This window comes from Alternaria viburni (genome assembly GCF_023758015.1).
Source record: "Alternaria viburni strain BMP 2772 chromosome Unknown scaffold_10, whole genome shotgun sequence".
NCBI lineage: Eukaryota > Fungi > Ascomycota > Dothideomycetes > Pleosporales > Pleosporaceae > Alternaria > Alternaria viburni.
The window spans coordinates 452,478-476,874 of record NW_026055779.1 but is presented as its reverse complement, the minus strand read 5'-3'; the positions used below and the strand labels follow the sequence as shown (position 1 = coordinate 476,874).

Sequence of the window (24,397 nt, the reverse complement as noted above, 5' to 3'; positions counted from 1 at the left end):
GAGTCGTACGGCGATCTGAAGTGGCGTTTGTTGCCTGTTTGACATGATCAGTCATAACTCAAAATGCACCTCATGGAGTGCAGCTGGCACACTGATATGTCCCAGAGAACACACTTTGTAGCACGGTACAAGGTCGCACTATTTCGACTTGAAAACTCCAGAAGCTAAGAAAGACCTGCATACTTACAGCCTGTCACGCAGATTGGGGTTGACACCCTCTTTGAGTAGGGCGTCTACCTCCCTTGAGTTGTTATCGATGGACGCTCGCAGAAGACCAAATAATTGGACATTGGCTTTCATTAGCATTGTCAATCGCATGAAGTCCACGTCGTCGGAAGCGGCGAATTTGAGCACATGTGCAGCATCCCGGGAGAACATCAAGGTACGGGCCGGAATGCCCAAGAGTTCGCTGATTGAGCCCTGACCAGTCCCTTGATCATCTCGGGAGTGAATCTGTGTTATTGGAAACCCGATCGCAATATTCTTGAGGCTTGATGGGCCCTGGTTCCCACGTGATGGAGCTCTAGACGCGTCTTGTTGCCCTTGTCGTGAAGATACTAAGCTAGCTTTAGCCTTCTCGCGCATCTGGCTCATGGAAGTACTGCCAAGAAGGTCATTGAGAACCTTCCCACCGGGTTTCACTCCATGGATCTTAGTAAACGATCGCGCACATATTTCAGGATTAGAAAGTGGAGAAGAGAAGAGAAACACCCCCGCGGTGTGGGGTAAGACATTCGAGGCTAAGGCATGGTCAGATGAAAGTGATGCTAGCGCATGCAGTATGATCAAACAGCCAAATGAGTGACCAAGAAACACAATTGGTGCTTGACGGTGTTCTCGCAGTTGACACAGACGCTCATGGAGTTGCTGCGCTGCTGCCTCGAAATCAGGTACGGTAGAGAGCATCGAAGACAAGTCAAAGCCAACAGTGATAGCCCGGCTGCCAGGCACCCGTTTCCGCAGCATGTTCTCATCCTGTAACCAGCTCACGGGTCGAGGCTTGACGCTCTCGAAGGGAATGCGGTTCGGGGTGTTTGTGAAAATGGTCGGCAAAACTTGATGATGCATTTTTCCAATATCTGTTCGTGCACGGCGGATCGGCTGCGTTGGGGCGTTGCTAGGGCTTTCCGTGTGAGGTTGGGCTTGATGTCGGAAAGCGTCTAGGTCAATATCGGCGTCCGTAGACGTGTCGCACAAGCCGGAGTTGTATAGATAGACTACCACAATATCGACGAGGTGCCCGCTCTCTGGCCAAGGCGAACACCGTGAACGCATCTTCCAACCACCTTTCGGGCCCGCGTCGATGCGACTCCATGGCTGTGGTGTTGGGTGGACCTTTGGCTTCGCGAACGCGTTCAAATTTGGCTCCCTGGTGAGGTCTTGTACGGAGACATTACTAAAGCTATGTCGCCGTAGACGGATAGCGGGCCTCAGTGTATTCTCGAGATTATTCACCGGCGCAAAACGTGCCTCCTGCCCCAATGGAAGTGCTTTCTTCAACGATGGTTTCTCGGTGAATCTTGCAGACGCGTTGGATTCATCTGGCTGATGAACAACGATTTGGGGCACCGTATGGTCCGTCAGCAGCTCATCACCAACGTCAAGTTCCAGTTTGTCGTCCTCGTCTCTTGAAGAGGCGCCGCAGGTTGAGTCTAGCTCTTCCGGGCGAAAGAAATCGACCTGAGAAATTGGGTCGGCTTTGTATCTCTCTTCCCAATCTTCAAGAACCTTCCTCGCAGCATCCCCCCTCCCAGGGCTAGTTCCATATTGGCGATGGCCATCGTAGAACAAAGGTTCAAGATCGATGCGTGGTCTTCCCGGCGTGTTGAGCTCATCGTGCGATGTGACTATGATATCAGGAAAGTCGCCAATCTCATCTGATCCCCGGCTTGCTGGAGTCTCGTTAGCCCCGTTACAATTTGGGATGGACGCAATCTACTGGGTAATATTGCGCTATCTGAGCAACCCTTACCTGGATTATACTCCATGCTGACAGACATGTAGAGTGTACGCAGCTCGTGTCGTTGGAACGCGAAGCATTCTGCTAATACTCCCCGCGCCGTGCCGCTGCATGGAGAACAATTGGGGGCTGTTTTCTTGTTGCGTTACTGGACGACTGACGCCACAATCAAGCAGGATAGAGTGCGATCGGCGATCGGCGGGGCAGATCAGGTAATGAGAATGGCGAAGGGTCTCGCAGGATGAGACAGATTCACATGATGCGGAACGAGAAATCATCTGGATTTCAAGGTGTTCAGCGTTGAAGCCAAAGGGTGTCAAGGTGGGATGCGCTCGCCGGGCGGTTCCGACATCGGAACTCTTCATTCCGACGCTTCGGGCCGCACCTTTGGTTGCAGAAGCGCCGCCTCGTCACCACCATCGCAATCCACAAATACTAGAACAAGGATCGACTGCCGAGATATTATCAGGTACTCACCTGGAAAGCTTTCAGGCTAGGGTACTGTCTGCACCTACTGCAAAAGTCCGATATGCAGACGTACGCGCCATCTTTGCGTCACTGCCATCAGTACACCTGTCTCTCCTTGACGCTAATACCAACGCCCTTCATCGTGCACTGGAACCAACCACCAATCTCCGGCTTTCCCGTCACCTCAACATCACATTCCATAACCAACCGAGCCAGTGTTTTGACAACGAAGAACCTCGCGAGGTGCTGTCCAGGGCAGCTTCTACCTCCACCCCCGAATCCCATCCACATACTGTCCATCCTACCAATCTCTCTAATCTTATCCTCACTGCCACCAGATAGCCATCTATCTGGGTCAAAATCATGGGGATTCGCGAAGATCTCAGGATCGAAGTGTGACGCCCATAGGTTAGTCCCGACCGTAGTACCAGGTGGAAGATAGGTGTCGCATAGTGTAGCTCCTGAAGCAGGTACAAGGCGAGGAATGTACCATCCGAGCGTCGGCCAGATCCTCATGCTTTCTTTCATAATGGCGAGGAACAATGGTACCTTCTGGATCATTTCGGAATATTTGGTATTTTTTGAGATGCCCTGGCTTTCCATGTCTTTACGTAGGCGGGTGAGGATGGCTGGCGACCTGTATGTATGGTAAATGACCGAAGAAAGGGTGAACATGAGCGTGTCGTGTCCAGCGCCGAAGTTGGTAAGAGCTATCGAGAGAACCCATGAAGGAGGGAAACGTGCCTCCTTGCCATGATGCAGACGCATCAGAGTAGCCAGCATATCCGTCTCTTCAATGCCGTCCCCTTGTTGCTCCGATGTCTCCACATCTGTGCCTTGATCATGAAAGAGGCCCGGACGGTCCCCTGGAAACTTGACATCCCTCGTGCTTTCCAATGCTTTCAATCGTTGCATGATGTTCGGAGCAGAAAAGCTGAAGACGGGCCAGACCTTCGGTAGTCTAACACCCAGGAGTAAGCTAGCTGGTAGGACGAGCAACATGCCGACTTTCGGTATCGCATGCATCAGCTTTACGAAGCCTGGGAAGATACCAATAACGGTAAAGCACTGCCACAACGCATCACTGGCATCTCCGTTCCCTTCGTCACTGCCTTTCTCCGTGTATCCTGGTCGCTTGCCTAGAGTGAACTGGCTCATGGACTCCAAGGCGAAAATATGGGTCCATTCTGCCAGATCCACCTCTTTCCCTCCAAGCTCTTCCAGCCTGCCAACAAACTGATCGATGTAGGCATCAAGTAATCCCTCATGCTTTTCTAACCCCGCAATGCTGTAGGCCGGCCCGATAGCTCTTCTTTGCCTGCGATACTTCTCCATGTTGGTCTCTGTCAGCATATCGAGAACCTCCTCGGCGGGTTTCCGGCCTTTGTCAGGCGCGCCAGCAATGCGATACCAATCCCCTTTCGTGAACGACGTCGCTGCTCCATAAACGGTTTTGATGGCGTCTTCGTCACATACTAGGACTTGGTCGGGTGCTATGCGCACAATAGGTCCGTATCGCGCGTGTAGCTTGGGGAAGTGGACGTGCGATTGTCCTTTTCGGACGTGCCATGCGAGCCATAGTTTACTGAAGCGTGCGAGGAAGGGACCAGGAATGTTGCGTAACGGGTGAAAGAAGACTCTGTAAGTTGTTATATAGACAAAGTATGCTAATAACAAGGATAGCAATGAAGAGGCGGCGGAGAACATCTTTGCGTTCTACGAGCCCGTAGTGTAGCACGATATTCGCGGGGGGCTGCGACACTATATAGAGCTCGATAAGCATCAACGCAAGCTTCAGGACACCCACGCGATCCTTGTTCATTGATGAAAATCTTCCCTAATTACCAAGCAATTGTTGGAATACTGCCGGCGGTACCTCGCGATGGCAAGGTTGGTACTTGAATGGCCATACCGCTGGGCGCCTTGCGCAATTGCTCGCCTTACGCGGGGCTTGGAGATGACGACGCGAGCTGCGACGTGCAACGTTCTCTTATCGATCGTCACCTACTGTCCTAACTTGGCTGGGCGTAATGATCGTCATTGGAGCTGCCGTGGGTCTAGTACAACGTTGACGATGTGGTTCGGAGTGCGGACTGTGAAGGCTGCACTGAGATGTTGCTCCTGAGGTCGGGCTCAACCCGTATCCCGCTCTGAGACCTTTCCTCTTTTGGAATAGCGCGATTGTGTGCCAAATCGTGCCCGCGCCTTACAACTCGCACGAAAGATGCACCTTGATCAAACCTTGCTTCGATGCTGATACCCATACTATTTATTAGTGACCACACGGAAGCTTCAAAGCCTCTCAACTTAGTGTCGCGAAAGCGCCGTGAGGCAACGCCACCTCAGCCTTTCACTAGAATTCCCGTGCTTCCCTGCGAACTCACTAGGATCATACATTTGTGCAGAAAACGCCTTATCTGATACCATGCAAAGGTATTATCACTGCAATGAGTATCAGGCGCATGAACACTGGACCGACGTGGCGAACACTGAGTGGGCGGGGTAGGCTGTGTTGCCCTCCGTTGTTACACAGCATGGAAGCCTGGGCAGGTATCACCAGCAGCCCGTCCCGCCGCTATCATCCATACTCATGATAACCTTTGTTTCCCCTTCAAAGCAAAGCTCCAATGGCACCAAAGAAGAACCCCAAGTCCGCCTCGTCAGCATTCACATGTACTTCTTGTACAAAAGCATTCGCCAGTGCCATAGCCTTATCAGATCATTCTAGGTCTAAGCATGCGGTACCTACCACTGCGAGTGACAGCACTTCTATTTTGGAGGTGATCAATACTCCAAGCACAATATCTACGAAGAATGCCGAGTTCGCAGCCTCTCGTGTCGGGATAGCAACGACAATGGCTTGGACTACTCTCGCAACAGACCCTGAGTCTTCATGCCATATAAGGATACCTTCGTGGTCGAATGCCCAAGATGTGTTCTCCACGCCGCGACCATCCAAGCAAATTACATTCATCAAGGAGCGCACTCAGCAGAGAACCACACCACGATCGAAAGCTTCGAAACCACAAGTTCAGGGACCACCAGCCCCCAAAGCACCAGTACCTAAAACACAAGTACCCAAAACACAAGTATCCAAAACACAACTACCCAAAACACGAGTCCCCGACCTAAAAGCTTCCAATACAAAAGCTCCTCAACCAAAGGCTCCCCCTCCGAAAGCTCCCCAACCGAAAGCCACCACCCCAAAACTGCAAACTCCCAAGACACACCCAGTCCCAGACTGGACCGTCATCCCAGACAGCAAACAGCCCGCAGCACTTACCGCACTCAACCTACACTGCCACGCCCGACCAGTTCTCACAGCCAACGAACACAAATTCGGAACCACACTACCCATCCCTTACCAAACCAACCCGAAGCGCGCAGCCATATGCATCGACTGCGAGATGGTTGGCATAAACCCGAACAACACATCAGCTTTAGCCCGCATCTCGGTAATCGACTACCTCACTAATGAGATCCTCATCGATACGCTCGTCGAACCCACGCAACCTGTCACGGACTGGCGGACGAAATACAGTGGGATCACAAGACAGGCTATGGCGACTGCGGTGTCGCAGGGGAAAGCCCTTAGAGGATCATCTGAAGCACGCGCGGAGCTATTCAAGTACATCGATAGCGACACTATTCTTGTCGGACACGCTCTACAGCATGACCTGTCAGCCCTAGGCATCCGACACGACCGCATCGTCGATTCCGCAATCCTAGCCGCTGAAGCTGTAGGTCGGGGCGTGAAGAAGCGGTGGGGACTCAAAGACCTAGCCAGCCAACTCCTCGACATCAAGATCCAGGGTGGCGAGAAAGTAGGACATGATTCCGTTGAAGATGCTTTCGCAGCGAGGGAGGTAGTGTTGTGGTGTATTGAGCAGCCGAATAAGTTGAGAATGTGGGGGCAGAGGAAGAGGAAGGAGTACTACGGCGGCAAAAGCAAGAAGAATAGTGTCAAGAAGGGGGTTAGTTCGAGGGGGTTCCGTCCGTCGGCTTCGAGACCGGGGTGGTGTGGGCGCCTTGAGGATGATGAAGACGTGTTGACGTGGTCGGATGTAGCGGGGGATTGTGGGGATAGGAATTATGATCCCTGGTCGGACTAGACTGGTAGTAAGAGGCAGATCTCGCGTTGGGACGTAACGTTACGATCATTGTTGAGGATGCCAAGACAACTTTGATATGTCATGTCGCGTAATGAAAGACAGGACAGGGTACACGAGCTTACAAGATATATATTTCAAGCTCAGACGGCACCCATCGTCCAAGAAACGACACACGTTTTTATAATACACTTCCTTGAAAAGATACCAGTCCTAACAATGCCCATTATTCTCATCCATTTTCCCATTGAACATCGAAGGCGAACTGGAAGAAGAAGGAGAAGACGCCGATGCATGCCAATTAGTTTTGCCAGACTCGAAATGACTGAGAAACTTCGCACTCGCATTCGCACCGATTTCGCTCATGACCTCTGTGAGAAACCGGGATTAACAACATACTCGAAACGGGTAATGGGGTTACCTGTCTCCGAGCAGAGGTTGCGATTCGTGGCTGTCTCCAGCACCACCCTTCTTCTTCTTACCTCGCTTCTTCCTCTTCTTTTTGCTTGCGCCTTTGCCTCCGGCATGCGAAGACTCGGCTTCAGAATGCTTTTCGCCGTCTTGACCATCGACTTGACTGCCGTTCGCTTTCTCTTCCGAGTCGCTGGAGCTTGTGGTCTCCAAGACGATCTTCTTGATGCCATTGACATCGACAACGTTCTCAGAGATGCTACCGCTTCGAGCAGTGTGTCGCTTTTTCAAGGGACTGCGCGAACGCGAGCGCATCGAGCGCAGGGAAGCAATGGTGCTGACGGAGCGTGCCCGTGATCTGTTCGCCTCGCCGTTCTCGTTGCGGTTGTCGGCCAGGAGATGAGTGTTTTCGTTGTCATCGTTTGCACCACCCTTCGGAGACGTAGGTTCGTCGTCGTGATCCCTCATACCCGATCGGCCAGATCTCCACGACATTCGGTCGCCACTTGGAGCCATGGTGCCATATCCCACCGCTACGCTGTGTACGCCGTCGCTGGCTTCGCGACCTGCCGATGCTAGCAAGCCCTCGCCAATGCCACCCTCAGGTGCATGAGAATCCTGGGTTATTACACCCTCAGTCGGAGTTGCCTCGGTTGGAGCCTGGGAGTCTTCTGGTATCGTCTTGGGAATGTCAGGAGTCACGGCTGCCTGACCGGGCTTAATCTTGACAGTGTTGATACGCGTCTGCTTGGGCCTGGTCGCGACATTCGAAGGGCCGAGATGCTTCAGGTGCTGCATGACGGTCGGATCGTCACTGCGAAGAGGTGAGCCAGCTCCCTTGCTGCCGCTGCTACGGCGACGAAGGAGGAAAGAGGGCTTGGGGTGGCCTTCAGGCATTTCAGGTAGAGAGGTCTTGCGTGGCGCTGGCTTGCCATTTTGCTCCGCGTCTGTTTCGGAGTCTACAGCTTGTGCTTCGGAAGGTTTGCGGGGGACATCAGTGACGACTTTGCCTCGAGGAACGCGGGCGCGAGGGGCGGGGGCCATGCGTCGGATCGCTTTGTGTACGTCGATAAATACGTCGGACTCGTCGATAATTTCCCTGGTCTTGTTAGTACAAATTTGGTTTGCAGGCTACAGTACAATAGAAAGTCGCAAATAGGAAGATCCGGCGACAATGTAGGGAGAGTTTTTGAGGGTACACGACTTACTCTCCGATCAGTTCTTCGATGACATCCTCCAGAGTAACCACACCGACGGCACCGCGTGCCTCAGCGGGGAATTCAGAGACTAGCACCATGTGGGACTTGCCCTCCTGGAAGAAGTTGAGAATGTCAAGGCAGCTCGTTTCCGGGCGCGTCTCGGGTAGGGTGGCCAAAGCAAAGTCGCGAACGCGCAGAGCATCCTCGGGGTCGTACGTGATGAGCATCTTGACCAGAAGCATACCGACGAAGTTGTTCTCGTTCTCGGGAGTGTGGATGGGAATACGCGAGTAGCCAGCGGACAGGATGTTGTCCATCATCTTCTCGTCTAGGATAGTATCGGACGACATGGTGAAGACGTCCTTCATGGGCGTCATGATGTTGCCGACAGCCTTGGCCTTGAGGTCCAGCACAGCGGTAATGATGGTGACTTCGTCTTCGTTCAGGCGTTCGTGCTCGAGTCCGAGCGACTGGTGCAGGCTGACGAGTGTCTTCAAGCCACCCTTCTTGTAAACGGTACCGTGGTCTTCTCCGAGGAGGTAATCGAGGAGTTTGGCAGTCGGCCAGGCGACGATGCCCATGATGTACATGAGGCCGAGGACGATGGGTGCCATGATGGCGCCGATTGGCAGACCATAGCGCACACAGATGGACTGAGGGACGACTTCACCGAAGATGACTTGGGCTTGTTAGACGTAGACAGAGTGGCTGGGGGTGAATGCGCGTACCAATGAGGACGGTGGAGCTGACAACGGCAGGCCATCCTCCACCGAGGGACCTGTCCAGGACTATAGGAAGGGTTTCGTTGGTAATGACGTTACTCAGGAGTAGCGTTACCAGAACCCAGTGCTTGCCTCGCTCGAGCAGCTTCAGCACCTTGGCGGCGTTCTTGCGCTCGTGCTTCTCGCCAGATGAAGCAAGGACTTGGAGATAGATTTCGTCTTGGCCCATCAAGCTGAAGAGGACCTGTTAGCGCGTTGTGACACGATGGCGGGACCGCGATGTACTCACGCAATGGTCAGACCAGCAAACACACCACCGGCCAAGACAAGCGCGACGGCGATACCCAGTAGAAGCCAGCGCTCTCCATCGTTGTCCGTGGGGACCTCCTCTCCGGCAGTCTTGAAGGTCGCGTCGCCAAAAGGCATGGGCAACGCGGTCACCATGGGCGCGAAGGCGTGGAAGAGGCCAATGAAGGCGAGGCGAGCAGTCCGCATCGAGCCATTGGCGGCTGCGCGTGGACGAGGAGCGCTCATGGCCATGGGAAGCACCTCAGTGCGGAAAGATGAAGAGTGTCCGAGTCGGGGAGATGGACTGGCGAGAGAGGTGGATTCCAAGCTTTGTGGTGGGCGCGCAAATAATGATGCGGAAGCAGCGGTTTGGTGGGTCTGCGCACGGTCGGGATCTAGACGTATGATGCAGCCTCCCCAAGGCGACAAAGGCGCGTGCAGTCTTATTGTGTCAGACCTCAACCGTTTGTATACACCCCGGGGTAATTAACGACAGTCTGTCACTCCATCACACAATGACATTGGCCTCTGATCACACATGTGTGCGCGTCTTCGGTACAAGGGGCCGGCCACAAAGTTGACTCCGGGCGAGCTTCTTCCCGCTAGCCTGTATTGCTTTCCCCAGGCTCAAGACTAGGCGCCAAGTCCAACACGGTGCCGACTTCCTGCGATCATAGGTCATAGCTGTCTTGGTCACACGCTGCAGTAGATCCCAAAGCAACGACAATCGCAAGCCCTCTGTATCACAATCGCACAGTGATCTAGGAGATTTGTCGCAAAACATCGAAGTTTGGATGCGCTAGTCTCCACCTGCCGTGCGAACCATTCTGGCTCCAATCGTCATTATGCAGCGCCTCTGGTCTTGGCAAACCTCGAGTCACGTTACTTTCAGCCACATCACGTGCCTGCACCTTCCTCTCTCGGCGCTTGCCCGCTAAACTCCGCAACGTTTGAAACCTGGAGAGCCGCTGGTAGCCGCGGCATACACCCGCACAACCGTCGGCTCACACGTTTGTGCCCAGCATGACCTTATTGCATGTACCTTTTCTGGGGTTCTGGGGAAACTCGTTGCTCTCATTTCTATAGACATGGCTGCTAGAACACCATCAATCCGCGCATTGTCGCGCTACCTGCTTCGCCCGCAAGCACCTCTCCGGCCCCGCTGTCAACACCACCCTCAACGCAAACAATACTCCTCGGCAGCACCTGGCGCACGCCTCAATGGCACAGTGGAGTACGATGCAACGCCCATTCTCCACCACACCGCCAAATCCTCCCTCGCGAACCCGGAGTTCCCTGCGGACATACAAAAGGGTCAGACCAAGCGCATAAACCTCTATACCGCCGTCAACGAAGCACTACGATATGCTTTGCAAACAGATGAACGCGTCATGGTGTTTGGTGAAGATGTGCAGTTCGGTGGGGTCTTCCGGTGTACCATGAATCTTGCTGGAGACTTTGGCACAGAACGCGTCTTCAACACTCCCTTGAGCGAGCAGGGTCTGGTGGGATTTGCTATCGGAGCGGCTGCAGAGGGCATGAAGCCAGTAGCGGAAGTTCAGTTCGCCGATTACGTCTTCCCTGCGTTTGACCAAATACACAATGAGGCGGCCAAGTACAGATACCGGTCGGGGAGCACTGGCGTCAACTGCGGAGGACTAGTCATCCGCATGCCATCAGGCAGTGTTGGACATGGCGCATTGTATGACTCCAGCAGTTCTCCCTCTTGAAATCGACTGACACGTCACTAGATACCACACACAGTCCCCAGAAGCCCTCTTCACCCACACGCCCGGTCTACGCGTCGTAATACCCCGCTCGCCCGTCCAGGCCAAAGGCCTCCTCCTCTCCGCGATCCGCTGTCAAGACCCCGTCATATTCATGGAGCCCAAGATACTATACCGCGCTGCTGTCGAGCACGTACCCGTCGACGCGTTCTACCTCCCGCTTGACAAGGCTGAAGTCCTCAAGACTGGCAAGGACGTCACGATCGTTTCGTACGGCACACCGCTATACACATGCTCAGCTGCGATAGCAGCAGCAGAGAAGGACTTTGGATGCAGTGTGGAGCTGATAGATCTGCGGACGATATACCCCTGGGACCGAGAGACGGTTCTAGAAAGCGTGAAGAAGACTGGACGGGCGATTGTAGTACATGAGAGTATGATGAATGCTGGTGTTGGTGCTGAGGTCGCTGCTACGATTCAGGAGAAGGCTTTCCTCAGATTAGAGGCGCCCGTGAAGAGAGTGACGGGGTGGGCGACACATACTGGGCTCATGTTTGAGCAGTTCGTCATTCCCGATGTTACTAGTAAGTTGCGACGTATTGACATGTGGGTGCTCGCTTTTGCTGACGTTGACAGGGGTCTACGATGCGATCAAGAAGACTATAGACTATTGAATCAATCATCTTCGAGACGATGGCATGCAAAGCTGCGATGATTGAGACCCCCACTGACAGGCCCCTGCTAACCGAAGCACAACCATAAGTAATCACAATCGCATCGGCACGAGGTAAGCGCATACCAAAGAAGACACGCCTCTAATGTACCTAAATAGCCTACTGGCTTTTGACAGATGACAAACCCCCCTGGTTGGTCAGAATTGGAAGTCCGTTCCGTTGGCTCCTTCCTCGCCCGAGTGCAGCGGTAGGCGCCTGCTGTCAGACCTGGCTTGATGTCTTATTCGTTCAGATACCAATCTGCCTCATGCACCCTCGCTTCAGGCATAGCTGATGTTAATGAACTCTCAGCCTGAGCCCCGCAGCTTACTTTCGTCCTGCCCTCCCACAAATGTTCCTCTGGCATTCCCAAGACAATACCGGAAGACACCCAGGCTTCATCAGAGGCAACGCGAATTGAAGGTGTAATAACCAAGGCTTCTTATGCGCCTCGCCATCAGTCAAGCCGCCTCGACAGCCTCGCTGACTGGATTGCCGTGCTCAGCCTTGCGGCGTTTTTGGTTCGCGCGATAGCTCAACCGCAGCTGCCTGCCTTTATAACGCTCTCAGCGCGACTCTCCCATACTCCAGCTGTGCTTCGCTACTTTCTCACCCGTCACTACTTACGTCATGCCTCCCACCGTGACTACTTCCACCAGCAGCGGCACGCCAACAGCAATACCGATCATCGCCACGCCTACCCCCTCAAACGGTTTCAATGGCGAAGAGTTCATCAACAACCTCGGCAGCGATTTGGCGCCTCTCTTAACGCTATTCGGAGAGCAAGTCACGAAACAGTTTCTCAGCATGTCACTCGGATGGGCTGATCATATTTTGCTCGCTGTTGGCCCACTGGGAATCATCACCACGGTCGTTTCGGCAATCCGAGTTTCCAATGTCAGAGTTCTGAAAGCCATAATTGGACGGTAAGTGAGTTTCATCTTAGGCTAGTACTCTTACTAACCTAGGTCAAAAGAGCACGAGAAAAGCTAGCGACAGCAGAGCTAGAGCTACTCTCTTCGACGTCAGATGCCACTTCCGAACTCTGGACCGAGGAAGGAATCGTTCGTCAACCAGGTCATGCCACAATTCTCGAGTTGGTGGCCTATAGATGCAAATCCAGGGAGATGATCACAAACCAGGATGGGATCGACCTTGGACTCCCTGGTGAGATTCATATCGGCAATCTTAGTGAGGCATACAATGTGGGAGTTCTCAGGCCTTCCCCAGAAGGCCCTTCGACGAAGTTCAAAGACTTCATAGAGGGGTTTAAGCGGAAGTACTGGCCGGCTTCTCCGGTTCCAAACAAATCAAAGACTCTGAAGCATCTCGCTAGATTGCACACAGAGATTGTTATGAACAGCGCGGAAATTGCATCAAAGAAGGCAGAACTCTCTGAAATTGATTTAGCAGAAAGTCCTAGAAGCGGAGTACAGATCCCAACGGATAAGACGCTTCTTCTTTTTAAGATCGCTGAAAAGAATTCCATGGTTCGCGTTGCACAGCGTCTCGTCAGCAAACTTGCGATTCAGCCACCGAACCTCATACTCAATGTACACAACACACTCCCAAAGAGCAGAGAGCTATGGGTATTCGCCACTCTTGGACTTGCTCTGCAATTTGTTGCCGTAGCAATTCCCGCGATCACGACTTATCACTGGAAGAAACCGAAGGATTCAAAGCCTGTTCATGACTACGCATATCCAACTTTCCTTCTAGGAACATGCTTACTGGTCGTGAGCATAGCGCTATGCTCGTATGTCATTGAAGCAACTACTGTTGAGCAGGTGTTCACACCGACGGGCGATTATCTGGTGAAACGTATCTTCCGGTTGCAACTGCAACAAGACATGGGTGATCAGCCCTTCAAAGCATACGTCATCTTAAACGACGCCGAAGACAAGGAGATTCGCACTTCGAGATATGATCCAGAGGAGAAAGACGAACATGCACCAAACTCAAGAACCGAGACTCAGAAGTCTACAGTCATAGTTGCTGTTGCACTAAGCTTCACTGGGTTTGTCTGCCAATTTGTTGGGTTAAGAGCGCTACATTGGTCTGCAACAGTCACACAGCTTGGGATCACGCTGCTGATGACTTGTATTCGGGCCTGGATTCGCAGAGGGATATCGAACCAGCCAACGAATTTCCAGCTGGAATCCGATCCAAATTGGATTGCCCTCTCTATAGGCAGCTGTTGTCTCAGCTCATGGCCCAGTAAAGGTGATTCCTGGCTAAAGGAACCTTCTAGGAACCCTCTTTCTAGAAACTGCGCGTTTCTGCCATGTGGTTTGCTGGGTGATATGTCTAGTACGCCCAGCGCAGACCCCCTGAGCATCGGAGACCCTCGGATCGTGCTACGACGAAAGTTGCAATCTTTCTCATCTAAAGATGACGCTGATCTTGCTCCAATCTCCAATGCTCTCGGACGCGCCATTGGGGATTTGCACCGGACCTTCCGCTCATATTCTATAGATGGTACAGTCGAGTGGGTGCACATAGTTGAGAGTAGACTCAACGATTCCAGCGTCCGATACGGCCGTCTAAAGCTCATGACAACGACTGGGTACATGGATGAGAAAGCGTTGCATGCTATCCTAGCACTCTGGCGGTATGCAAAGCCTATGACAGGTAGGACGATATGTGTTGTGAAGGCATTCTCCGTGGAAGACTGGACAAAAAAGGTGGAATTCCTCGAGGCCTTGATCGACGCAAAAGCATCATACGCCTTCCCTCTGAACAATGGTCATAAAATAGTTTCACCAGTCGGAGAGGGTGAAGCTGAAGAGTGGGCATCACCAGTCAGAGAGGGTGAAGCTGAAGAGTGGGCAACCCAAAAAGACGACTGTGAATACACTGGGCTGAGTATCGAGAGTATGCTAGGTTTAACCAAGCCTCTCGCAGCCTATGCTGATCCTTTCCCTGGCTACCTAGCTGTTGATGTGGGTACACGAGCAGCCCACTTTGCTTTCGAATTGCTTGCAGGTTTCATGGATGCACTGTGGGAAAAGCTAGATCTGAGATACCATGACGAAGCCGGAAACTGGTCTGCGAAATGGTCCGAGCGCAGGATACCGCTGGAAGTGGATGGGATCGTGGACATTCTCATGGACAGTAAGCTAGTGAGTAACCACACAGATGCCAAGATTTTGGTCTTTTCATCGCTTGCGCGATGCACAGTATGGAAAGACTCATCGAAACCAGACGAGTCTACCCCCACGGCAGATCGACAATCCGAAATGGCCCCACCAACGGGTTCAGATACTCAAGACAAGAGCCCGCACGAAGAACGAGCGTGACCCAGCGCACCTGAAACAGCGCAAGCAGATGAATGTTCCCAAATCGACATGGCAATCACAAACAATTCCATACACCAGCCCGCTGCCTCGGAAAGCTAATTTATCTCTATGCTAGAATACCATCACTCGATGCTTCTGTGACCATACAACCCTGGGACGATACCCAGGCGAATACGCAACAACTTCGAGTGCTCCCAAATCTGGTAATGCTCGGTTTCAAGCCTGCAAACGAGCAGCTGGGCCAATTTTCGAGCTCCGAAGTACGTTCTTTCGTTTTGAAAAGCAGATTTGCAACTCGTCTACTATGCTTGCAGCTCGCAGTGATATGTGATCTCCTCAGATCTCGCTTCACTAGCGGCGGGAGTGCCTGGCGCTAGAATCCACCAAGCTGGCTGAATGCAAACGTCATGACTTTGAACGCCGCATGATGTCCGCGAGATGGCCGCGTGGACGTCACAGCTGTCATAGCTCCAGATTTCTTTTGGCAGAGCTTGGGTGAACCGCACAATCCAGCCCTGGTCATTTCAAACTTCATTCTTTGAAAATCCGCGATCTCAATTTACCCCTCATCCTCACACAAACCTCAATTCATACAAAATGGCTAGCAGGACCTTCACACCAACGCTCCGCAATGTGGTTCGCGTCTCTCAGCGGAATGGCATGATGGTACCATGCCGTCGCTTCTTGAACACGGAGACGGCACCGAAGCTTTACTCAGCGAAAGCGCACGTTGTTGGTGCACGCACAGGGTACGATGAACTATTCCATTGAACACACGAGGAAACAAACTGACACATCTCCAGACATGTAGACGGCGAGAACCTGAAGGTCGACCTAACAATGGCCAAAGCCCTCGGCGGCCCCGGCGACGCCGGAAAGACCAACCCCGAAGAACTCTTTGCAGCCGGCTACGGTGCATGCTGTACGTCTCCATCCCCTCCCCCATCCCATACCAGTCCTCCAAAACACCCAAACTAACCCACGCAGTCCAATCCGCCATGAACGCCGTCGCCCCCTCCCTCGGCGTCAAGATGCCCTCCACCCCCGAAGACTCGATCGTCGAATCCACCGTCGAACTCGTCGGCAGCATGAAAGACTTAGACATGGGTCTGCGCGTCCAGCTTCTCGTCAAGGTACGCGGGTTGGCGAAGGAGGATCTGGAGAAGGTTGTGTATAAGGCGAGGCAGGTTTGCCCGTATAGTCGGGCGACGAAGGATAATGTTTATACGACTGTTAGGTGTGAGACTATGTAAGGTGTGTCGCTGAGGAGGAAGGCATGGGATGGGATGTAGATATGGAGATGATGAAAGACGAATGAACGAGTGAATTATGGTTTCAAAGACGAGTTTCCTGAGAGCTTTCCACAATAGCAGCCAACACTCCCTCAGCCACGTCCTCCCCATCCTCCGCTTCGGTAACCCACGTTACACGCCCACTCCGTGGACTGCGTACTTCTAGCTCCATTTTCATCTGCTGCACCACGCAAACCACGTCTCCTTCTTTCACCACATCGCCCTCGTCAACTAACACTTCTACCAGTTTTCCCGGGAATGGGATACTGATGTGTGAAGGATCACTCGGGTTCCCTCGTCTATGATGTGACGTTGCGGCTGATGCGCTGGCGGACGTTGAAGAAAGGGTTATGGTGTAGGGTGTTGTTTGGGGCATGGTAGACGAAGCTGTTGAGGGCGTAGTGAAGGAGAGTTCTGCGCTGAGGGACGTGGGGAAGTCGTTGCGCAGGACGCGGGTTAGTTCGAGGTGGTGGGGTGGTGGTTTCTCGTTCGCTTTTGTGGTTGGAGTAGAGATCGAAACGGACCAAGCGTCACCTTTTCGGAAGAGGGTGTTGGCTGTTGAGACTGAAGCTGTTGAGGAGGATGGCGCGATGTCTGAGTTCAACGTTTCTGAACGCAATGAAGCGATGTCTTGGCTTGATTGGAGCAGCTCGGTTTGTTTGCTTTCTAGCCATTGCGTGTCGCATTGTCCGTTTAGAAAGTCTGGGTGAGCGACGATGGCTTTCAACATGTCGAGGTTTGTCTTTACTCCTGCGATCTGCGTATCATCCAACGCTCGTTGTGCTTTTCGAACGGTGTCCTTCCACGATGACGCCGTTACAACGACCTTTGCGATCAGACTGTCGAAATCTGCAGATACTACGGCGGGTCGACCGCTGGTGAGATGCGTGTCAACCCGAATGCCGTTTCCGGAAGGGAACTGAGAAGAGGTGATCTTGCCAATCGATAATGACCAATCAGTCTGAACATTCTCCGCTGTAATACGTAGTTGAACTGAATGCGCTGGAGGAGGCATTTCCGGATCTCGTTCCGCTGTTGGTAGACCGCAGTCATTCAGAGATGCACCCTGGGAGAGTAGTAGCTGTGCCTTGACGATATCAGTCATAGAGATGGACTCCGTGATCGTGTGCTCGACTTGTAAGCGAGGGTTGACCTCCAAAAAGTAGTACTCTTTCGTTGATGGATTCACGAGAAACTCAAAGGTGCCGAGAGAGAAATATTGTATCTACGCATATATTAGCGAGACAGAATGGCCATCAACATTAGTACCTACATGTTTCGCCATTTTCAAAGCATTTTCGATGACCTTCGCGATCAGCTTCCGGTCAGGCACAACGCTGGGCGCAAGCTCAACAATCTTCTGATATCTTCTCTGAATGCTGCATTCGCGTTCCCAGAGATGCGTTACGTTTCCGGTACCGTCCCCGATGGTCTGTACTTCGACATGCCGGAAGCCATCGACTGCAGCCTTCTCTGCAAAGACTTGCTTGGATGGGCTTTCTTCGACTGCTCTTTTCACTAAAGAAGCAAGCTGGTCTTGGCTGCGAATGAGACGTATTCCGCGGCCGCCGCCTCCGTCTACTGCTTTGACCATGATTGGGAAGCCGACTTCCGATGCGAAGCGTTGGACGTCTTCGACTCTGTTAGTTGGTTGCTGGAGTGCTGGAGATACTGGGACGTCGCCTGATCCACGTGTCAGTAATCTCGCGACTCTAACGCGCCTTTTCTCTTACATTGTTGAGCAAGCTCTCTCGCTTTTAGCTTATCTCCAGTATTTCCCAAGATACCCCATCCAGGACCGACAACTACGGCGCCAGTTTCTTCCCAGACTCTCTTTGAGAAGTCTTCGGACTCTGACAGAAAGCCATATCCTGGATGTACAGCATCGATTTGGTGCTTTTTGATGATGCCGACAAGATCATCAATACTCATGAAGGATGAAGCTGATGATAGCTTGATCGCATGGCTTGCTCGGACGGCATGCGAGTCGTCGCCTGATACGTAGATTGCGAACGTCTCAATGTCGAGTTCTCGCGCTGAAGAGATAATTCGTGCTGCTATCTCTCCCCTACAGACAATTAATTACGCTCCCCGGAATGTTACTTGACTACTAACCTATTCGCGATGAGAAGTCGCTTGATGGGTCTTTGTGGAGGTCGCGTCATATTGGAGTCCAGCCAGCAATATGGATCGGTCAAGCAGTACATTCGTGGATATACCTGGGTACCTATGCCACTATACCATCAGTGGAATGACTCGAGTGGACGAGTCGTTGGGTTAGGTAAGGCGAGATTACGTTGTCCGTCGTCAAGGAGGCTTTTTGAGAGCTGGAATGCGATTTGGATCGAATGTTAAAGCAGGACGCTTGTTGAACAATCGATTCATCCACAATGACATGGTCGCGTTCTGGTGGAGTGCGATGGAGGAGGGCAAGCGCGGGGAGCTTGAAGATGCCTCGGTTCCCCAGCTCTACCCCAACATTCCACCACGACCATCCCAACTTGGTCCGCATCATCGAGATGTGACGATTTCGTTGTCGCTCCATCACTGGAGCTCGAAAACAACCTTAATTATACTTCATCAACAGTCATGGCTGGTGACGAGCCAAAGCCCTCGCCCAACGACGCGTCGACGTCATCCGAAACCGCCAAAGACCGACTCGCGCAGGTCAGCTCCCACATCGCGCCCAACACACCAAAGCGACGACGACGAAAGGGTGCAGACTCAGATCTGCCCGCTGATTACTCAGACATCCTTGGGCAGATCGCAACTCTGCGCAAAAGTGCCGCGACGCCAGACAAGAACAATAGGGGCTACGTGAGGCAGAAGCAAGCAGGGAAGCTATGGGTTCGCGAACGTGTCGAGCAGTTGCTCGATCCCGGGAGCTTCCAGGAGGTGGGCAGCGTGAGTGGGACAGTCAAGTGGAAGCAGTTAGGGCCGGTGAAAGAAGAACCGGAAGACTACGTGCCTTCGAACAACGTGCAGGGTATGTACTATGGACTGCATTGGGAACATGTACTGACGGCGGGTAGGCTTCGGACGATTACGAGGTCGAAAGATTGTCTTCACGGCCGATGACTTCTCCATACGCGCTGGACACGCTGATGGCGCGCTTATGGAGAAGACCGTGAGTTCGATCCACTGCATCGATCCGTGCTGGTACTGACGATTGCAGATATACATGGAGAAGCTCGCAATCGCGTTGAAGCTTCCCATCGTCAAACTCGTCGATGGCTCATCAGGCGGCGGTTCCGTCACGACCATTCGCTCCACAGGCTTCTCCTACGTCCCTCCGCTACCCTCCTTCGCACAAGTCGTACAACAGGTCAACCTAGGAATACCGAATCTGGGCGCGGTTTGTGGACCGGCGATTGGTCTAGGAGCAGCTCGTGTGGTGGCCTGCCACTTCTCGGTCATGGCTGCAGATATCGGATCTTTGTTCAACGCCGGTCCCAGTGTTGTGAAGAGCGCGACATTCGAGGAGGGTCTTTCCTTTACAGATCTTGGTGGGCCCGCAATGCATTGCACCAATGGCACAATCGATAACCTCGCGCCGGACGAGGCAGGCTGCTTTGAACAGATACGCATGGTTTTGAGCTACCTGCCCGACTGCGGTACGAAGCTGCCTCCAGCAATCGACTGCTCTGATCCAATCGACCGAATGTCAGAAAACCTCCGATCAATCATACCGCGTTCCAAGAACCGCATGTACAACCCGCGGGCCATCATCACCGAAGTTGTCGACCAAGGCTCGTTCTTCGAGATTGGAGCCCTTTGGGGTACTACGGCCATAGTAGGCCTTGCGCGTTTCGCAGGCAAACCGGTCGGCATAGTCTCTCTCAACTGCGAGCAGAATGCTGGCGCACTTGATGCATTGGGTTCGCAGAAGATTACACGCATGCTAAAGTTCCTTGACGTATTCAACCTCCCGCTCGTCCAATTCGTCGACGTCCCAGGCTACGCGATAGGAACCGTTGCAGAGCGCACTGCAACGATGCGGCACGGTGTCACTCTCGCTACGACCTATTACAGCACAACCATGCCCATCTTCAACGTCATCGTGCGACGCGTCTACGGCGTAGCAGGAGGCATCATGCTGGACTGCCGTGACCCACGCATGCGCGTTGCTTGGCCGTCCGGCGTGTGGGGCTCCTTACCACTCGAGGGTGGCATTGAAGTTGGACATTCGTTTGAACTCAAGGAGATTGAGAGGAAAGAAGGAAGAGAAGCGCGAGACAGGCGTTATACCGAGCTGGAGAACGAGTACAAACGACTCATGAACCCAGTTCGTACTGCGAACGCGTTTGGTATCGAGGAGATTATCGATCCGGCATATACACGGCGAGTTTGTTGTGAGTGGACAGATCACATGTATGAAAGCTTACTGCCAGAGCGCATTTTGGAGAGGATCGCAGGAAAGTTGCAGCCTTCCTTCGCGTAGTCGCTTTGTTTTCGAATACAGTCTTTCAGTCACCGGTCAACTACACTGCGTTGGTGCAACTGCAGGTCAGAAGCGGCGCTGCCTCTGTCATACGTTCGCAACATCTGGAGTAGTCCGTCAGACACCATCGCTTACTTACACCGCATCGCTTACCATAAGACATACCGCGCACGGCCCACTGTTGTCCATCTTCCGCAATCGGCTCATTATATCCTGCTTGTATATCCAATGCCATGGAGCCGAAAGTTCGTCCTCCGGATGCGGTGCCGTGCTGACCATTCTGGAACAGGCTGGCCGTCACATTGGTATCGCTAATCAAGTTCTTACTGGGCACTTTACCCCTCTTGGCATGTCCTCTGATTGAGGATACTTACATCGAGTATGAGATGTCATCGTGTATCATGCGCACGTCGTTTGGCTCCGACTTACAGATTTCTTTGTCGCATAGCGCCGAACAAACATAACGTAGATGCGTGTGTGTTTCATGCCCACAGTCATACGAACAGCGACACAAAAGCGAATCTGCGTGGCGTACTACTCTATCCGCGTACCACAACTTTAAGGACGATCCTTGATTCGTTACTGGACCTCGTATATGACCACCAACATCGCCCGGGTGCGGGGCAAAGGTCAATGCACCCTACCCCAGCACAACTCTACCCTTCCAGTTTCGCTTTCTCACCTGCATGCAGTTTGATGATACGAGCCATGATGCGCCGCACAAATCTGGGGTATATAGAACTAACGGGCATGTCCGCACGCCCCTGGCGCCCATCACTGCTAGCCGCCACTGCTTCGTTTATCTGTCTAGTGACATTCCTTCGACTTCTGCTGAAACTGCAGTCTGAAGTGTGATACCAAAGATGGCGCCTGTTGGCGCTGCGGCGGCTGCGAGGCAGGCGGAACCGATTTTGACGCGCATTGTTGATCAGGACCAGATACCTTGGTACAGAAAGCGGAATCTGAGGAGGCTGTATGCACTCTTGCTGCCGACGTGTATTGGGATTGAGATGACTTCCGGATTTGATTCGCAGATGATCAACGCAGTACAAATCGCGCCAACATGGCGGCTCTGTAAGTCGAGGTTTCGGCCACAAAATGCCGTTGCTGACAACGTAGACTTCAATAACCCACAAGGAGCGCTTCTCGGTATCATGTCTTCAGCATACAACCTAGGCGCAATCTGCGCTCTTCCACTAGTGCCGTACGTGAACGATAGATTTGGCCGACGATGGGCAATCTTCTTAGGCTCTTGGATCATGGTCGTAGGATCTGTAGTACAAGCCTTCTCCATTAGCGGTAGGACTGAACGTTCAATCATCAGATGGAGTTTATACTAACACGTTGTAGCTGGCATGTACGTCGGCGCGCGCTTCATCCTCGGTTTCGGCATACCCTTCTGCATCATCGCAGGTTCATCACTCATGGGCGAGCTTGCATATCCAAAGGAACGACCCATTATGACATCCCTCTTCAACGCACTCTGGTTCGTAGGCTCGCTCATAGCAGCAGGAGTCTCATACGGCACCCAAAGCCTAAAAGACGACTGGGCCTGGCGCATACCTTCGCTACTCCAAGCCGGCCCATCACTACTCCAAATCGTGTTCATCTTGTAACTACCTCGTCCCACCGCTTCCAACATTCCACCAAGCTAACCTCCCCAGCATGATCCCCGAATCCCCACGCTTCCTCATCTCCAAAGACCGCCGCGAAGAAGCCTACGCCACACTAATAACCTACCACGCCGAAGGCGCCACAACCTCGCCCTTCGCCGCCGCAGAAATGGCCCAAATCGAACACACGATCCGCATCGAACTCGAACACTCAAAACGCTCCTGGCGCGAAATGATCGCCGTCCCCGGTCTACGCAAGCGCGTGATAATCGGTTCTTTCCTCGGCCTCTTCACGCAGTGGTCTGGAAACACACTACTGAGCTACTACCTAAACCAGCTGCTCAACATGATCGGGTACGACGACCCTGGCTTTGTCGGGAAAGTGAATGTCGGGCTCAATAGCTGGAATCTGGTCAATGCTGTGTGTATCTCACTGCTGGTCCGACGGTTCCCGCGAAGGAAGATGTATCTCATCTGCGCGAGTAGTCTCTTGTGTTGTTATGTCGCGTGGACGGTGGCGATGCAGCGGTATACGGCTACGAAGAGGATTGAGCCGGCGAGGCTGACGATTGCGATAATCTTTCTATATCAGATGTGTTATAATATTGGGTATAATGCGTTGACATACAGTAAGTCGGTGCGAGCGTGTTTGATGGAGAAAAGGATGCTAATGGAGTTCCAGCGTTTTTGGTCGAGTTGTTCCCATTTGCGCAGCGCACGAAGGGGATCACTATCTTCCAGTTCTTTAGCCGGACAGCGGTTTTCACGACGACCATACTTAATCCTATTGGGTTGAAGCATGTTCAGGGAAAGTGGCTGATCATGTATTGCGCTTGGCTGGGGTTTGAGATTATCTTCATCGTAAGTTACCTTCCCATCCCTAGTCTACGATGCCCAAATGCAGTCCATCCCCTAATACATCCACACAGTACTTCATGTTCCCCGAAACCTACGGTCGCACCTTGGAAGAACTCGCGTTCCTGTTCGAAGACCACGCGCTTGCTGATGAAGCGACGACGCATGTGGAAAAGCAGATGGAGTGGGCTGATAGGCGATGGAGCCGGATTGATGAGCGTATGAGTTGGGAGATGGATGTTGTTGTACCGAAGAAAGCACATCATGGTCAAGGAGAACGAGGCAATGATGTAGGAACGCTGGACACAAGAGAAACGGTTCAACGGCATCAGTATCGGAGACGCAATAGTAGCTGGGAGGATCTTAGGCAGCGGGAGTAGCTATAGAGGTACATATTGTTTGCACTTCAACGTTATGCACACTTCGTCTGGCGCCATACCCCCTGACTCCCTCGCGATGCCATGTGCTAGTCTAGCAAGTGAACCTGGATTCAAACGAGTCAAACCCATCCCGGATTTCCTCAATCGCTTCCACCTCTTGCTTGGACGTGTCGTTCGTCGCGTTATCTGGGCATATTTGATCGATACCGCTAAAATGCAAAGGGTTGGACCGGAAAATTATCGAATACTGATACCACCATCATAAAACGTGAAACAGGGATCAACGCATCGTTATTCGAGTATCATAATGGCAGTGCAGGGTTAACGTTCACATCCACCCACGTAAAATTCTTCCATAGATGTACCTCGTACAACCGAAAAGGCTGAACAGGTCTACAACCTGCATAAAGTAAACAGGTTTGCAGCCTACAATAACATAGAAATGTTTAATGTAGGTGACCTAATGTCAACGTCGGCTCTAAGGTGTTCGGTTTTTCCCTAGAATGAGGTGGCTGATTCGGCGGGGTGGGCCAACAAACCTACCCCTCATCAGCCAGCCCCACATCACACTCAAACACCCACACATCAAATTTCTCAACCAACGTTTCTAACCAACAACGGCAGGGTGCAGCGTCAAACATAGTCATTATATTTGTTATAATTTCCAAATTACCATTGGTTTTGTAGTGTACGTCTTCACAGATTCCCACTTCCAGCTTGCCCCCGCTAATCACCATATAGGTAGCGGTCATCACTCCGGATTCTGATCTCAAATCAGTGTCTTCCGGCAACCCCGGTTCGATTCCGGGCAAGACCTTCCTTTTGCCAATCCTCGCGTCATTTAAGGTGTTGGGTGATGCGTGAGAAGAAGCTGGGTGTTCTTTGGGATGTTGGTGATTTTTTTGCGGACGGAAGGGACG

At 52.5% G+C, this 24,397-nt stretch overlaps 9 protein-coding genes across 9 annotated transcripts; 6 read left to right on the top strand and 3 right to left on the bottom strand.

Annotated features, from left to right (window-relative positions):
• Window positions 1-183: 183 nt before the first annotated feature.
• J4E79_005422 (uncharacterized protein) lies at window positions 184-4,135 on the bottom strand (the record flags this gene model as incomplete). Its single annotated transcript, XM_049354300.1, has 4 exons — window positions 184-651; window positions 1,336-1,892; window positions 2,722-4,067; window positions 4,104-4,135. The coding sequence occupies 4 exons, from the start codon at window positions 4,133-4,135 to the stop codon at window positions 184-186; spliced, it is 2,403 nt and encodes an 800-aa protein (XP_049211165.1).
• Window positions 4,136-5,283: 1,148 nt separating this feature from the next.
• Window positions 5,284-6,540, top strand: J4E79_005421 (uncharacterized protein; the record flags this gene model as incomplete). The annotated part of the gene is made up of 1 exon (XM_049354299.1): window positions 5,284-6,540. One exon carries the CDS (start codon window positions 5,284-5,286, stop codon window positions 6,538-6,540), a length of 1,257 nt encoding a protein of 418 aa, XP_049211164.1.
• A 414-nt stretch (window positions 6,541-6,954) lies between these two features.
• On the bottom strand, window positions 6,955-9,409 carry J4E79_005420 (uncharacterized protein; the record flags this gene model as incomplete). Its single annotated transcript, XM_049354298.1, has 4 exons — window positions 6,955-8,047; window positions 8,157-8,826; window positions 8,876-9,102; window positions 9,159-9,409. The coding sequence occupies 4 exons, from the start codon at window positions 9,407-9,409 to the stop codon at window positions 6,955-6,957; spliced, it is 2,241 nt and encodes a 746-aa protein (XP_049211163.1).
• An 836-nt stretch (window positions 9,410-10,245) lies between these two features.
• Window positions 10,246-11,558, top strand: J4E79_005419 (uncharacterized protein; the record flags this gene model as incomplete). Its single annotated transcript, XM_049354297.1, has 3 exons — window positions 10,246-10,859; window positions 10,909-11,468; window positions 11,521-11,558. 3 exons carry the CDS (start codon window positions 10,246-10,248, stop codon window positions 11,556-11,558), a joined length of 1,212 nt encoding a protein of 403 aa, XP_049211162.1.
• A 669-nt stretch (window positions 11,559-12,227) lies between these two features.
• Window positions 12,228-14,896, top strand: J4E79_005418 (uncharacterized protein; the record flags this gene model as incomplete). Its single annotated transcript, XM_049354296.1, has 3 exons — window positions 12,228-12,523; window positions 12,574-13,614; window positions 13,918-14,896. 3 exons carry the CDS (start codon window positions 12,228-12,230, stop codon window positions 14,894-14,896), a joined length of 2,316 nt encoding a protein of 771 aa, XP_049211161.1.
• Window positions 14,897-15,493: 597 nt separating this feature from the next.
• J4E79_005417 (uncharacterized protein) lies at window positions 15,494-16,149 on the top strand (the record flags this gene model as incomplete). Its single annotated transcript, XM_049354295.1, has 3 exons — window positions 15,494-15,645; window positions 15,700-15,818; window positions 15,884-16,149. The coding sequence occupies 3 exons, from the start codon at window positions 15,494-15,496 to the stop codon at window positions 16,147-16,149; spliced, it is 537 nt and encodes a 178-aa protein (XP_049211160.1).
• An 82-nt stretch (window positions 16,150-16,231) lies between these two features.
• On the bottom strand, window positions 16,232-18,353 carry J4E79_005416 (uncharacterized protein; the record flags this gene model as incomplete). Its single annotated transcript, XM_049354294.1, has 4 exons — window positions 16,232-17,413; window positions 17,462-17,820; window positions 17,922-18,256; window positions 18,304-18,353. The coding sequence occupies 4 exons, from the start codon at window positions 18,351-18,353 to the stop codon at window positions 16,232-16,234; spliced, it is 1,926 nt and encodes a 641-aa protein (XP_049211159.1).
• A 424-nt stretch (window positions 18,354-18,777) lies between these two features.
• On the top strand, window positions 18,778-20,629 carry J4E79_005415 (uncharacterized protein; the record flags this gene model as incomplete). The annotated part of the gene is made up of 3 exons (XM_049354293.1): window positions 18,778-19,174; window positions 19,221-19,315; window positions 19,364-20,629. The coding sequence occupies 3 exons, from the start codon at window positions 18,778-18,780 to the stop codon at window positions 20,627-20,629; spliced, it is 1,758 nt and encodes a 585-aa protein (XP_049211158.1).
• An 863-nt stretch (window positions 20,630-21,492) lies between these two features.
• On the top strand, window positions 21,493-23,477 carry J4E79_005414 (uncharacterized protein; the record flags this gene model as incomplete). Its single annotated transcript, XM_049354292.1, has 6 exons — window positions 21,493-21,703; window positions 21,749-21,928; window positions 21,980-22,241; window positions 22,294-22,871; window positions 22,925-23,103; window positions 23,172-23,477. The coding sequence occupies 6 exons, from the start codon at window positions 21,493-21,495 to the stop codon at window positions 23,475-23,477; spliced, it is 1,716 nt and encodes a 571-aa protein (XP_049211157.1).
• Window positions 23,478-24,397: the final 920 nt, after the last annotated feature.